The sequence below is a fragment of the Bombina bombina genome, chromosome 3, assembly GCF_027579735.1.
Source record: "Bombina bombina isolate aBomBom1 chromosome 3, aBomBom1.pri, whole genome shotgun sequence".
Lineage (NCBI taxonomy): Eukaryota > Metazoa > Chordata > Amphibia > Anura > Bombinatoridae > Bombina > Bombina bombina.
Window position 1 is genome coordinate 1,232,341,373 of NC_069501.1, and position 14,598 is coordinate 1,232,355,970.

At 42.4% G+C, this 14,598-nt stretch overlaps 1 protein-coding gene across 3 annotated transcripts in view; it reads right to left on the reverse strand.

Moving 5' to 3' along the window:
- FCHSD2 (FCH and double SH3 domains 2) overlaps window positions 1–14,598 on the reverse strand; it is an 816,168-nt gene that overhangs the window by 676,682 nt on the left and 124,888 nt on the right. For all 3 annotated transcript variants that reach the window (XM_053708714.1, XM_053708715.1, XM_053708716.1), the window contains exon 3: window positions 6,317–6,362. In XM_053708714.1, the coding sequence (XP_053564689.1) occupies window positions 6,317–6,362 (46 nt within the window). The remainder of the gene's footprint in view (window positions 1–6,316; window positions 6,363–14,598) is intronic.

A 14,598-nucleotide genomic window follows, 5' to 3' on the forward strand; every position in this document is an offset into this window, starting at 1 on the left:
GTAATGGCCGCCCAGATGTACTAGGCGCCATAATATCACGCACCTCCCGGGCGGGAGATGCAGGTACTGCCACGTGAGGCGAGTTAGTCGGCATAACTCTCCCCTCGCTGTTTGGTGAAATTTGTTCAAATTGTACAGATTGGCTTTTATTTAAAGTAGCATCAATACAGTTAGTACATAAATTTCTATTGGGCTCCACCTTGGCATTGGAACAAATGACACAGGTATCTTCCTCTGAGTCAGACATGTTTAACACACTAGCAATAAACTTGCAACTTGGTTACAATCTTATTTAACAAAAACGTACTGTGCCTTCAAGAAGCACTAAACGATTAAATGACAGTTGAAATAATGAACTGAAAAACAGTTATAGTCTCAATCCTTAAAAACAACACAACTTTTAGCAAAGGTTTGTTCCCATTAGTAAATTAACAATAATTAAATTTGAAAGTAAAAATTACAGAGCAACGTTTTTTAATCACAGTCAATATATAAGTCTCACAGCTCTGCTGAGAGAATCTACCTCCCTCCAAAGAAGTTTGAAGACCCCTGAGTTCTGTTAGAGATGAACCGGATCATGCAGGAAATACAAGAGTAACTGACTGGAAATTTTTGATGCGTAGCAAAAGGGCGCCAAAAACGGCCCCTCCCCCTCACACACAGCAGTGAGAGAGAAACGAAACTGTCACAATTAAAACAAGTAACTGCCAAGTGGAAAAATAATGCCCAAATATTTATTCACTCAGTACCTCAGAAATGCAAACGATTCTACATTCCAGCAAAAACGTTTAACATGATAAATACCTATTAAAAGGTTTAGTGTACTTTTAACAGAGTAATTCCGGTGAAATACCATCCCCAGAATACTGAAGTGTAGAGTATACATACATGTCATTATAACGGTATGGCAGGATTTTCTCATCAATTCCATTCAGAAAATAAAAACTGCTACATACCTCAATGCAGATTCATCTGCCCGCTGTCCCCTGATCTGAAGCTTTTACCTCCCTCAGATGGCCGAGAAACAGCAATATGATCTTAACTACTCCGGTTAAAATCATAGTAAAAACTCTGGTAGATTCTTCTTCAAACTCTGCCAGAGAGGCAACAACACGCTCCGGTGCTATTGTAAAATAACAAACTTTTGATTGAAGTTATAAAAACTAAGTATAATCACCATAGTCCTCTCACACATCCTATCTAGTCGTTGGGTGCAAGAGAATGACTGGGAGTGACGTAGAGGGGAGGAGCTATATGCAGCTCTGCTGGGTGAATCCTCTTGCATTTCCTGTTGGGGAGGAGTTATATCCCAGAAGTAATGATGACCCGTGGACTGATCACACATAACAGAAGAAACTAAGTATAATCACCATAGTCCTCTCACACATCCTATCTAGTCGTTGGGTGCAAGAGAATGACTGGGAGTGACGTAGAGGGGAGGAGCTATATGCAGCTCTGCTGGGTGAATCCTCTTGCACTTCCTGTTGGGGAGGAGTAATATCCCAGAAGTAATGATGACCCGTGGACTGATCACACTTAACAGAAGAAATAAGCATCTTTGTAAAGTAAAAAGAATGAAAGTGCCACTGTTTTTAAGATTATTTTTAGTTACCGGGCAAGAGTCTTGACAGAGGCCGAAACGCGAATGACTGTCAAGCTTAAACAGCACCATTAGTTTTGATTTTATTATTTCCATTGGCTGTATTTTAATATTTTATTTTTCATATTTGATTCTAATCAATAAAGCAATTTCGATTAGAATACCATTCCATCTTTCACGCGATCTCTGTCCGCCTCCTCAGAGCAGGCGGACAGGTTATGGAGCAGCAGTCTTTAGATCGCTGCTTCATAACTGGTGTTTCTGGCAAGTCTGAAGGCTCGCCAGAAACTCGGCCCTTCAAGCTCCATACGGAGCTTGATAAATGGGCCCCTTAGTGTCTATAAAACAATGGGAGCTGCCATGTTGTAACTTAGGTTACTTTCTCTGCAGTGGCCAATTAGGTACAGTTATAAATAGGTCACTAGAGTGTGCAGCCAATGGCTGTGTGGAATATAACAGTGTTCTGCACTTCCATTTCTAACAGGAACTGAAAAGCTCACAATTTCAGAAAGGAATTACAGGAAAATAATTAAAGTATATATTGCAGACTTTTACTTATATATACACACAATTTATCATTTTATATTACCATCTCAAAATGTTTATTGTGCCTTTAAGGGACAATGTACGCAGACAAGCAGCTGATAAGAGCCCACTGATTTTTTTTTTATTATATGTGGTGAATTAAACAGGGAAATGCAGCTATTTGAAAATGACAAAATAAAGGTAAAGGAACAATTTGTATCCGATAGAACAGACTTCTCCAATTTTAATGTTTTTGACCCGAATAATTCATTTTTCAGAACAATTTGTAAACCTTATAAAAGAAAAGATATAAAAAAACATTTTTGTAAATGCCTGAAACAATATTCGAGTACGATCCTCTAAATTGTGGCAAAATGTTCCAGAAATATGAAAGAAAGAAAAAAATGTATATTTTCTTTTTAAATCAGTTTTGTTGCAATATTCATTCTAAAATTATCCAATCACAGTGGGCAACCTGGGTTCTCTATTTCTCGCTAGTTCCTGGTGGGGAGCACGTACCCACATATGCGCTATGGAGTTTTCTTGTCCCCCAAACGCGCAATGGGTTGAATAGCTCAGATCCAACGTCACTATGTTCCGGTCACGGCACCGCAGTGTATTCTTTTTTTGTTTGTTTGTTTAAGAATGTAAGGATCAACCATAGAAAAACTAGCATAAGTATTTAATATAACTAACACTGAACACAGATAAATATTCAGAATTTACTCAATATTGGTTAGTAATTGATTCATAATGTAACCGAAAGCACATATGGGTCAGGAGCTGACTACATTACTTCACACAGCACTACACTATATGCATACTGCACAGAGAGATATTCAGAAAGCCGGTGACGTTATATGTGTATGCACTATTAGCTTATAAAGACCTAGCAAAACTCTTCATTGATGGTGAGACAACTGATTTCACTGCTCATGCGTTCATGGCACGCTCTTGAAATAAGTGAAATAAATTTATTATTGAGTTGGGTGGTCGGCTTCTCTGAACAAAAAGTCTTTAGGGAGCATTTAAAAGAAGAAAGATAAGGAGAAAGCCTTACAGCACGAGGGAGAGTGCTCCAGAGGGTAGGTGCTGCACGACAGAAGTCCTGCAGTCTAGCATGGGAAGAGGTGATAGTTGAAGATGCAAGGAGCAGGTCATTATTGGATCTTAGTGGTCAGGCTGGATTATACTTGTTGATTAGAGAGGATAAGTAGTGGGGAACGGCGTTGGTGAGAGCTTTGTATGTAAGGGTGAGAAGTTTTAATTTAATTCTGCTATGAATGGGGAGCCAATGAAGGGACTTGCAGAGAGGTGCAGCAGATACAGAGCAACGGGAAAGGTGGATAAGCCTGGCAGAGGCATTTAGGATGGATTGAAGGGGGGAGAGGAGGAAAAGAGGAAGGGCAGTAAGTAGGTTATTGCAGTAGTCAAGTCGGGAAATAACAAGGGAGTGGATTATTTGCTTTGTGGTGTTAGCACTCAGAAAAGGTCAAATCTGGGAAATATAGCGTAGGTGGTTGCGGCAGGATGAAGAAAGCGATTGGATGTGGGGGACGAAGGATAGATTTGAGTCAAGTGTAACTGCAAGGCAGCGGACTTGGAGTGATGGTGATGCCATCGACAGATAAAGAAAAGTCAGAAGTCGGTGTAGATCTTGAGGGGGGGGGGTTTAGGAGGAGCTCAGTCTTGGACATGTTAATCTTTAGGTGGTGAGAGGCCATCCAGGAAGAAATACCAGATAAGAAGTCGCTGACATGAGAAAGGACAGAGGGAGAGAGAGCAGGGGTGGAGAGGTAGTTTACCCAGTGAGGAAGTATAAATGGAGAAGAGTAGAGGACCGAGAACAGATCCTTGAGGTACTCCAACAGACAAAGGAATTGGAGAGGAGGAGTCACCAGCAAATTACACAGAAAAAGACCTGTGAGAAAGATAGGAGTGAATCCAAGAAAGAGCAGTGTCACAGAGGCCAAAAGAGCTAAGGGTCTGTAGGATGAGGGGGTGGTCAACTGTGTCGAAGGCAGCTGAGAGGTCAAGTAAGATAAGTATTGAGTAGTAGCCATTGCTTTTAGTAGAAAGAAGATTGTTAGTAACCTTGGTAAGGGCAGTCTCAGTTGAGTGTTTGAGGTAGAATCCGGATTGCAGGGGGTCAAGCAAGGAGCTGGAGGACAAGAAGTGGATTGGGCAATTGTAAACTAGTTTTTCAAGGAGTTTTGATGTTAGTGGAAGCAGTGATATGGGGCGGTAGCTTTCAGGAGAATTAGGGTCAAGGGAGGGTTTTTTGAGTATGGGAGTGACCTTTGCATGTTTGAAAGAAGATGGGAATGAACCGGTAGAGATAGGTTAAAGATGTGAGTGGGAGCAGGAGTGAGGGTGAAAGACAGGGAGGATATTAGATGGGAAGGGATAGGATCAAGCGGGCAGGTAGTGAGGCGTGAGGAAGATCGTAACGAAGAGACTTCATGCTCAGTGGCAGGATGTTAAATGCAGAGGGTGGCAGAGGGAGTAACTGGGCCTGTTGTTGGAAGATTTCAGGTTGCTGTTAAGATGTTTCGTATAGTACGTGTTTTGTTTAAAAAGTAGTCTGCCAGGTCTTGAGCACTAAAGACAGAGGGGGGGGGGGGCAGGTGGGTAGAGAAGAGAGTTAACTGTGGAGAAGAGTCGTTTAGGGTTTGAGATAAGAGTATATATGAGAGAAGAGAAGTAGGTTTGCTTGGCTAAATGAAGGGCAGAAGTGTATGAACGAAGAATAAACTTAGAGGATAAAGTCAAGTTCAGAACGACGAGTTTTTCTCCAGGCACGCCCAGCAGTACGAGAGCATTTTTGCTGAGAGTGCCAGGGCTAACTGACGGCGTGATGTTTTGCGCAGTTGGGGACGGGCAAGTGTGTCTAGTGCCGAGGAGAGAGTTTTTTTTATAGTGGGCTGTAGCAAGATCAGGGCAGGTTATAGTGGAAGTGTGAGGGATGAGATCTGAAATGATTTTTGAAAATTGGAGCGGATCCACACCATGCAGATCAATAAATACTTATGTTGATGAAACTGCTCAGTGGTCTTTAATAAAAATAAATAAGCAATGAGCGAAAGAGCATTAGTTTATATATTTTTAAGTAAGGAGGAAAGTTTGTGTAATCTCGCTCAATATGCAAATAAAGATCAAAGTATATGGAACACAGAATGACTGATAAGTGACAGTCAAATATTATAACCATAACTAATACAAAAGTCTGAATTCAGCTACAAGCAAATTCTACTACAAGGGACATATTTGTTTTGCCTATTATATTGAACATATGTCTTCCATTCACATTGCCTTTTATCATCTAATCAACACACATGAAAACAAACAGCTTGGATGCCGTATCTTTGCAGCGTGAAAAACAGTCATTAAAATTATTTGTTTGACATAATTGTAGGAGTATTTTACATTTTAAAGCTGGTTTAAGTGTTAAACGTTGTAAACCAGATGGACACTCTCCTTTTTAAATTTGTGTATTTTCTCAACACCCTGTCATCATACGATTAATTAGAGAAGAAAACTCCATATTTTCATGCACTTTGTTGAGTACATGGAAATAATACTTACTCTGCAATTACCGTAGGTATTCACAGCAGTGTACTTGCGTGTGTGCGCGCAAGGTAACACCATAACCATGCTCCTAACTATACAGATCTTTTCTGATATTCATTTGCTTCACGGTGTCATGTACCCCACCCCCACAAATATTAACACTAGGCAAGCAATAAATGATCAGCTAGAGAGCTTAAGGCTGTTTAAACACAAAGTGTCGGAGATTCCGAGATATACACAAAATAATTGTTTCAGACATATCATTTATCATAAAAAAAAAAAAACAATAAATTTATTTTGTTTCACTCTATGTTCGCCCATGAGGTTGTTCAGAATATTTCCTATGGGGAACACTTTCAGGGCAGCTGGAGAGCAGCTTAAATGTAAATAAAGGAAAAGTAGTAGCTAGTGGATTGAAAAACTATGAGGTGCAAGGAGAGTTAACATACCTTGAGTCATAACAAACCAGATAATGCTGATGCTTAGACATTGCACACAACTGGGTCTCCTTGATTGAACAAGATTTTAATCAAGACAACTAAACACACAAAACTACAAGGCAAGCTTTAATTCTAGATGATAGTTTGTGAGCTAAATATAAACAATAGTAGACTAGCTTACCTGGGCATAGTCTCTTTCCACTGCAGCTTTCTTCTGGCTGAATGTTCTACAAGACAATAAAAAAATTCTATTACTGCCCCATGATAAACAGAAAAGACAGACAAGCACAGATTATCAGCACAACAGAGCTTTTACCTTTGTAAGAAACAAGCAAATCAGCCTACATTAGTCACGTCACACTGTATAATCTGCATCCCTAGAGGCTTCTAGTGACATTATTAGTATAACAAATAAGTAAAGGAAAATTAAAGAGTGTGTGTATATTTTGCAGGGTCATGGTATGTGTACCCGGTCCAGTTTGAGATATAGTCCACTCCTGCTGACTACACTTTAAAACTGGACTGGGTACACATAGGTAGATGACCATTCCCCAGAACCCCACGCAGTTAACCCCAGAAAAGTCTGGGTGCAAAGCAGATAGGGAAAATTACTAAACAAATTAACACAACACACAGAGAAAGTCTGGCACTCTTGCAAGCACTCAGCTAAGATTAAAAACATAAATTTAAGAGTTACCTCATCTAGCCAAATGGGTCAGACCCAGGAACCACGTCAAGGTCTCTCCCATCCTGGGTCCTTTATACAGCCAAACATGGTCATGGGATGTGTACCCCGATTCAATTAGATAGTGGAGTCCACTCCCGTGTTTTGTATATTTCTAGGGAGATTACATAAACCTCTGCACCCTTGGGTGGTTCTCAGTTTGTTTGATTGAGAGATTGCATTGTTTGGCTGTATTAGGGACCCAGGATGGGAGAGACCTAGATGTGGTTCATGGGCTTGACCCATTTGGCGAGATGCGGTAACTAACTCTTCCATTTTTTTTTTCTTTTAATCTTAGCTGTGTGCTTGCAAGAGAGTGTCAGACTGTGTATGTATATATGTATGTATGTATGTATGTATGTATGTATGTATGTATGTATGTATGTATGTATGTATATATATATATATATATATATATATATATATATATATATATATATACACACACATACATACACACACATATATATATACACACACACACACACAAGCACAAAATTTATGCTTACCTGATAAATTTATTTCTCTTGTGGTGTATCCAGTCCACGGATTCATCCATTACTTGTGGGACATTCTCCTTCCCAACAGGAAGCTGCAAGAGAATCACCCACAGCAGAGCTGTCTATATAGCTCCTCCCCTAACTGCCACCTCCCAGTCATTCGACCGAAGACAAGCAAGAGAAAGGAGAAAATATAGGGTGCAATGGTGACTGTAGTTTAAAAAATAAAAAACACCTGCCTTAAAATGACAGGGCGGGCCGTGGACTGGATACAAGACAAGAGAAATAAATTTATCAGGTAAGCATAAATTTTGTTTTCTCTTGTAAGGTGTATCCAGTCCACGGATTCATCCATTACTTGTGGGATACCAATACCAAAATTATAGGACACGGATGAAGGGAGGGACAAGGCAGGCGCTTAAACGGAAGGCACCACTGCCTGTAAGACCTTTCTCCCAAAAATAGCCTCCGAAGAAGCAAAAGTATCAAATTTGTAGAATTTAGAAAAAGTATGAAGCGAAGACCAAGTCGCCGCCTTACAAATCTGTTCAACAGAAGCCTCATTTTTAAAGGCCCGTGTGGAAGCCACCGCTCTAGTGGAATGAGCTGTAATTCTTACAGGAGGCTGCTGGCCAGCAGTCTCATAAGATAAGCGGATAATACTTCTTAACCAAAAAGAAAGAGAAGTTGCTGAAGCCTTTTGGCCTTTCCTCTGTCCAGAGTAGACAACAAACAATGCAGATGTTTGACGAAAATCTTTAGTAGCTTGAAAATAAAACTTTAAAGCACGAACCACGTCAAGATTGTGTAATAGACGTTCCTTCTTTGAAGAAGGATTAGGACACAGTGACGGAACAACAATCTCTTGATTGATATTCTTATAGGATACCACCTTAGGAAGAAACCCAGGTTTGGTACGCAAAACTACCTTATCTGCATGGAAGATCAGATAAGGGGAATCACACTGCAAGGCAGATAACTCTGAAACTCTTCGAGCCGAAGAGATAGCTACCAAGAACAGAACTTTCCAAGATAAAAGCTTGATATCTATGGAATGCAGAGGTTCAAACGGAACCCCTTGAAGAACTTTAAGAACTAAATTTAAACTCCATGGCGGAGCAACAGGTTTAAACACAGGCTTGATTCTAACTAAAGCCTGACAAAACGCCTGAACTTCTGGAACATCCGCCAGACGCTTGAGCAAAAGAATAGACAGAGCAGAAATCTGTCCCTTTAAGGAACTAGCTGACAATCCCTTCTAAAATCCTTCTTGTAGAAAAGACAATATCCTGGGAATCCTGACTTTACTCCATGAGTAACCCTTGGATTCACACCAATGAAGATATTTACACCATATCTTATGATAGATTTTCCTGGTGACAGGCTTTCGAGCCTGAATTAAGGTATCAATGACCGACTCGGAAAAACCACGTTTTGACAAAATCAAGCATTCAATCTCCAAGCAGTCAGACGCAGAGAAATTAGATTTGGATGTTTGAAGGGACCTTGAAGTAGAAGGTCCTGCCTCAGTGGCAGAGTCCAAGGTGGAAAGGATGACATGTCCACCAGATCTGCGTACCAAGTCCTGCATGGCCACGCAGGAGCTATCAAAATCACAGAAGCTCTCTCCTGCTTGATCTTGGCAATCAGACGAGGGAGCAGAGGAAACGGTGGAAACACATAAGCCAGGTTGAAAGACCAAGGCGCTGCTAGAGCATCTATCAGCGCTGCCTTGGGATCCCTGGACCTGAACCCGTAACAAGGAAGCTTGGCGTTCTGACGAGACGCCATGAGATCCAGTTCTGGTTTGCCCCAAAGTTGAATCAACTGTGCAAACACCTCCGGATGGAGTTCCCACTCCCCCGGATGAAAAGTCTGTCGACTTAGAAAATCCGCCTCCCAGTTCTCTACTCCTGGGATATGGATAGCTGATAGATGGCAAGAGTGAACCTCTGCCCATAGAATTATTTGTGAAACCTCCAACATTGCTAGGAAACTCCTTGTTCCCCCTTGATGGTTGATGTAAGCTACAGTTGTGATGTTGTCTGACTGAAATCTGATTAACCTGACCGCAGCTAGCTGAGGCCAAGCCTGAAGAGCATTGAATATCGCTCTTCGTTCCAGAATGTTTATCGGAAGGAGTGTCTCCTCCTGAGTCCACAAGCCCTGAGCCTTCAGGGAGTTCCAGACTGCACCCTAGCCCAGAAGGCTGGCATCTGTCGTTACTATTGTCCAATCTGGCCTGCGGAATCCCTGGTCTCTTGATCCAGATTTATTAGAGGGGACAAATCTGTGTAATCCCGATTCCACTGACTGAGCATGCAGAGTTGCAGCAGTCTGAGATGTAGGCGGGCAAACGGCACTATGTCCATTGTCGCTACCATTAAGCCGATTACTTCCATACACTGAGCCACTGAAGGGCGAGAAGTAGAATAAAGAACACGGCAGGAATTTAGAAGTTTTGACAACCTGGCCTCTGTCAGGTAAATCTTCATTTCTACAGAGTTGCTAGGAAGGAAACTCTTGTGAGAGGGGATAGACCCCTTTTTTCTTCGTTCAGAACAATGCCAGAACAATGTCCGTGTGAGACCTGGCAACTTGAAGAGTCGACGCCTGTATCAGAATGTCGTCTGAGTAAGGGGCTACTGCTATAGCCCGCGGCCTTAGGACCGCTAGAAGGGACCCTAGAACCTTTGTAAAGATTCTTGGTGCCGTGGCCAACCCGAAGGGAAGAGCCACAAACTGGTAGTGCCTGTATTGACCCTCCTGGATCATAGGAAGGATGGTTCGAATAGTCTCCATCTTGAAGGATGGGACTCTGAGAAATTTGTTTAAGATCTTGAGATCTAAGATTGGTCTGAATGTTCCCTCTTTCTTGGGAACAACAAACAGATTTGAATAAAAGCCCTGTCCCTGTTCCTCCTGCGGAACTGGGTGGATCACTCCCATAACTAGGAGGTCTTGAACACAATGTAAGAATGCTTCTCTCTTTATCTGGTTTGCAGAAAAAAGTGAGAGATGAAATCTCCCTTTTGGGGGAGAGGTTTTGAATTCCAGAAGATAACCCATGGACACAATTTCCAATGCCCAGGGATCCTGGACATCTCTTGCCCAAGCCTGGGCGAAGAGAGAGAGTCTGCCCCCTACTAGATCCGTTTCCGGATCGGGGGCTGCTCCTTCATGCTCTCTTAGAGGCAGCAGCATGCTCTCTTAGAGGCAGCAGAGGCTTAGACTGGGCAAAAGTTCCCTCTTGTTTTGTGTTAGAGGAAGTTGAAGCTGCGCCACTCTTGAAGTTTCGAAAGGGCCGAAAACTAGACTGTTTGGTCCTTAATTTGTTGGACCTGTCTTGAGGAAGGGCGTGACCTTTTCCTCCAGTGATGTCAGAAATGATCTCCTTCAGTCCAGGCCCGAATAGGATCTGTCCTTTGAAGGGAATGTTGAGAAGTTTAGACTTTGAAGTCACGTCAGCTGACCAGGATTTAAGCCATAGCGCCCTACGCGCCTGAATAGCAAAACCTGAATTTTTAGCCGTTAGCTTGGTTAAATGAACAACGGCGTCTGAAGATATTATTGACAAGCTTAGGGCCCTTAAGCTAGCCAATTCATTTGTTTCTAACGGGGTTTCAACCTGTAGAGCCTCCTCTAGGGACTCAAACCAGAAAGCCGCGGCAGCAGTGACTGGGGCAATGCATGCAAGAGGCTGGAGAATAAAACCTTGTTGAATAAAAATTTTCTTAAGGTAACCCTCTAATTTTTTATCCATTGGATCTAGAAAAGCACAACTGTCCTCGACAGGGATAGTGGTACGCTTAGCTAGAGTAGAAACTGCTCCCTCCACCATAAGTCCCGTGTAGCGGCATCTATAGGAAACATCTTTTTAAAAACAGGAGGGGGAGAGAATTGTACACCTGGTCTATCCCATTCCTTAGTAATAATTTCAGAAAACCTTTTAGGGATTGGAAAAACATCAGTGTAAGTAGGTACTGCATAGTATTTATCCAATCTATACATTTCTCTGGGACTACAATAGTGTCACAGTCGTCCAAAGTTGCTAAAACCTCCCTGAGCAATACGCGGAGGTGTTCAAGCTTAAATTTAAATGTAGACATATCAGAATCAGATTGAAGTATCTTCCCTGAATCAGAAAAATCACCCACAGATTGAAGCTCCCCTGCTTCAGCTTCATTATATTGTGAGGGTGTATCAGAGATAGCTACTAAAGCGTCAGAGAGCTCTGTATTTATTCTAGTCCCAGAGCTGTCTCGCTTTCCTTGCAATCCTGGCAGTTTAGATAATAGCTCTGTAAGGGTATGATTCATAACTGCCGCCATGTCTTGCAAGGTATACGCAATGGGCGCGCTAGATGTACTTGGCGTCCCCTGAGCGGGATTTATAGGATCTGACACGTGGGGAGAGTTAGACGGCACATATTCCTCCTTGTCAATTTCTTCTGGTGATAAATTTTTTAAATCCAGAATATGGTCTTTGTAATCTATAGTAAAATCAGTGCATTTGGTACACATTCTAAGAGGGGGTTCCACAATGGCTTCTCAACATAATGAACAATGAGTTTCCTCTATGTCAGACATGTTTAAACAGACTAGTAATGAGACCAGCAAGCTTGGAAAACACTTTAATAACTGTGAACAAGGAAAAATAAAAACCGTACTGTGACTTTGAGAAAAAAACAATCACAGAAACTGCTAAAACAGTGAAAAAAGCAGTAAATCTTACGAAATTTTTACAGTGTGTATAATAGGCTGAAAGAGCATTGCCCCCACTTGCAAATGGATGATTAACCCCTTAGTGTCCAAACTGGATCAAAAAAACAGAATTTATGCTTACCTGATAAATTTCTTTCTCCTACGGTGTGTCCGGTCCACGGCTTCATCCTTACTTGTGGGAATATTCTCTTCCCCAACAGGAAATGGCAAAGAGAGCACAGCAAAAGCTGCCCATATAGCTCCCCCTCTGGCTCCGCCCCCCAGTCATTCGACCGACTGTTAGGAGAAAAAGGAGAAACCATAGGGTGCCGTGGTGACTGTAGTGTATAGAAAGAAAAAATTTGAAACCTGACTAAAAGCCAGGGCGGGCCGTGGACCGGACACACCGTAGGAGAAAGAAATTTATCAGGTAAGCATAAATTCTGTTTTCTCCTACATTGGTGTGTCCGGTCCATGGCTTCATCCTTACTTGTGGGAACCAATACCAAAGCTTTAGGACACGGATGAAGGGAGGGAACAAGTCAGGTTACCTAAACGGAAGGCACCACGGCTTGCAAAACATTTCTCCCAAAAATAGCCTCCGAAGAAGCATAAGTATCGAATTTGTAAAATTTGGCAAAAGTGTGCCTTACATATCTGATCAACAGAAGCCTCGTTCTTGAAGGCCCATGTGGAAGCCACAGCTCTAGTAGAGTGAGTTGTAATTCGTTCAGGAGGCTGCCGTCCGGCAGTCTCATAAGCCAATCGGATGATGCTTTTCAGCCAAAAAGAAAAAGAGAGGTAGCAGTAGCTTTCTGTCCTCTCCTCTTACCAGAATAAACGACAAACAAAGATGAAGTCTGTCTGAAAACCTTTGTTGCATCTAAATAGAATTTTAAAGCATGGACCACATCTAAATTGTGTAACAAACTTCTTCGAAACTGGATTCGGACACAGAGAAGGAACAACTATTTCCTGGTTAATATTCCTGTTGGAAACAACTTTTGGAAGAAAACCAGGTTTGGTACGCAAAACAACCTTATCTGCATGGAATACCAGATAGGGTGGATCACACTGCAAAGCAGACAATTCAGAAACTCTTCTAGCAGAAGAAATAGCAACCAAAAACAGAACTTTCCAAGATAGTAACTTAATATCTATGGAATGCAAAGGTTCAAACGGAACCCCTTGAAGAACTGAAAGAACTAAATTTAGACTCCATGGAGGAGTCATGGGTCTGTAAACAGGCTTGATTCTGACTAAGGCCTGTACGAATGCTTGTACATCTGGCACTGCTGACAGACGTTTGTGTAACAAAACAGACAGAGCAGATATCTGTCCTTTTAGAGAACTCGCTGACAACCCTTTATCCAAACCCTCTTGGAGAAAGGAGAGAATCCTAGGAATTTTAATTTTACTCCAAGAGAATCCCTTGGATTCACACCAACAGATATATTTTTTCCATATTTTATGGTAAATTTTCCTAGTCACAGGTTTTCTGGCTTGGACCAGAGTATCTATAACTGAATCTGAAAACCCACGCTTAGATAAAATCAAGCGTTCAATTTCCAAGCAGTCAGCTGCAGAGAGACTAGATTTGGATGTTCGAATGGACCTTGTACTAGAAGATCCTGTCTCAAAGGTAGCTTCCATGGTGGAGCCGATGACATATTCACCAGGTCTGCATACCAAGTCCTGCGTGGCCACACAGGAGCTATCAGAATCACCGAGGCCTTCTCCAGTTTGATCCTGGCTTACGAGCCTGGGAAGGAGATGAAACGGTGGAAACACATAAGCTAGGTTGAACGACCAGGGCGCCACTAATGCATCCACTAGTGTCGCCTTGGGATCCCTGGATCTGGACCAGTAGCGAGGAACCTTGAAGTTCTGACGAGACGCCATCAGATCCATGTCTGGAATGCCCCATAATTGAGTTAACTGGGCAAAGACCTCCAGGTGGAGTTCCCACTCCCCCGGATGGAAAGTCTGACGACTCAAATAATCCGCCTCCCAGTTGTCTACTCCTGGGATGTGAATTGCAGATAGATGGCAGGAGTGATCCTCCGCCCATTTGATGATCTTGGATACCTCTCTCATCGCCAAGGAACTCCTTGTTCCCCCCTGATGATTGATGTAAGCTACAGTCGTCATGTTGTCCGACTGAAATCTTATGAATCCGGCCTTCGCTAGTTGAGGCCAAGCCCGGAGCGCATTGAATATCGCTCTCAGTTCCAGAATGTTTATCGGGAGAAGAGACTCTTCCCGAGACCATAGACCCTGAGCTTTCAGGGAGTCCCAGACCGCGCCCCAGCCTAATAGACTGGCGTCGGTCGTGACAATGACCCACTCTGGTCTGCGGAAACTCATTCCCTGAGACAGGTGATCCTGAGTCAACCACCAACGGAGTGAGTCTCTGGTTAACTGGTCTACTTTAATCTGGGGAGACAAGTCTGCATAATACCCATTCCACTGTTTGAGCATGCACAGTTGCAATGGTCTTAGAGGAATTCGAGCAAAAGGAACCACGTCCATTGCT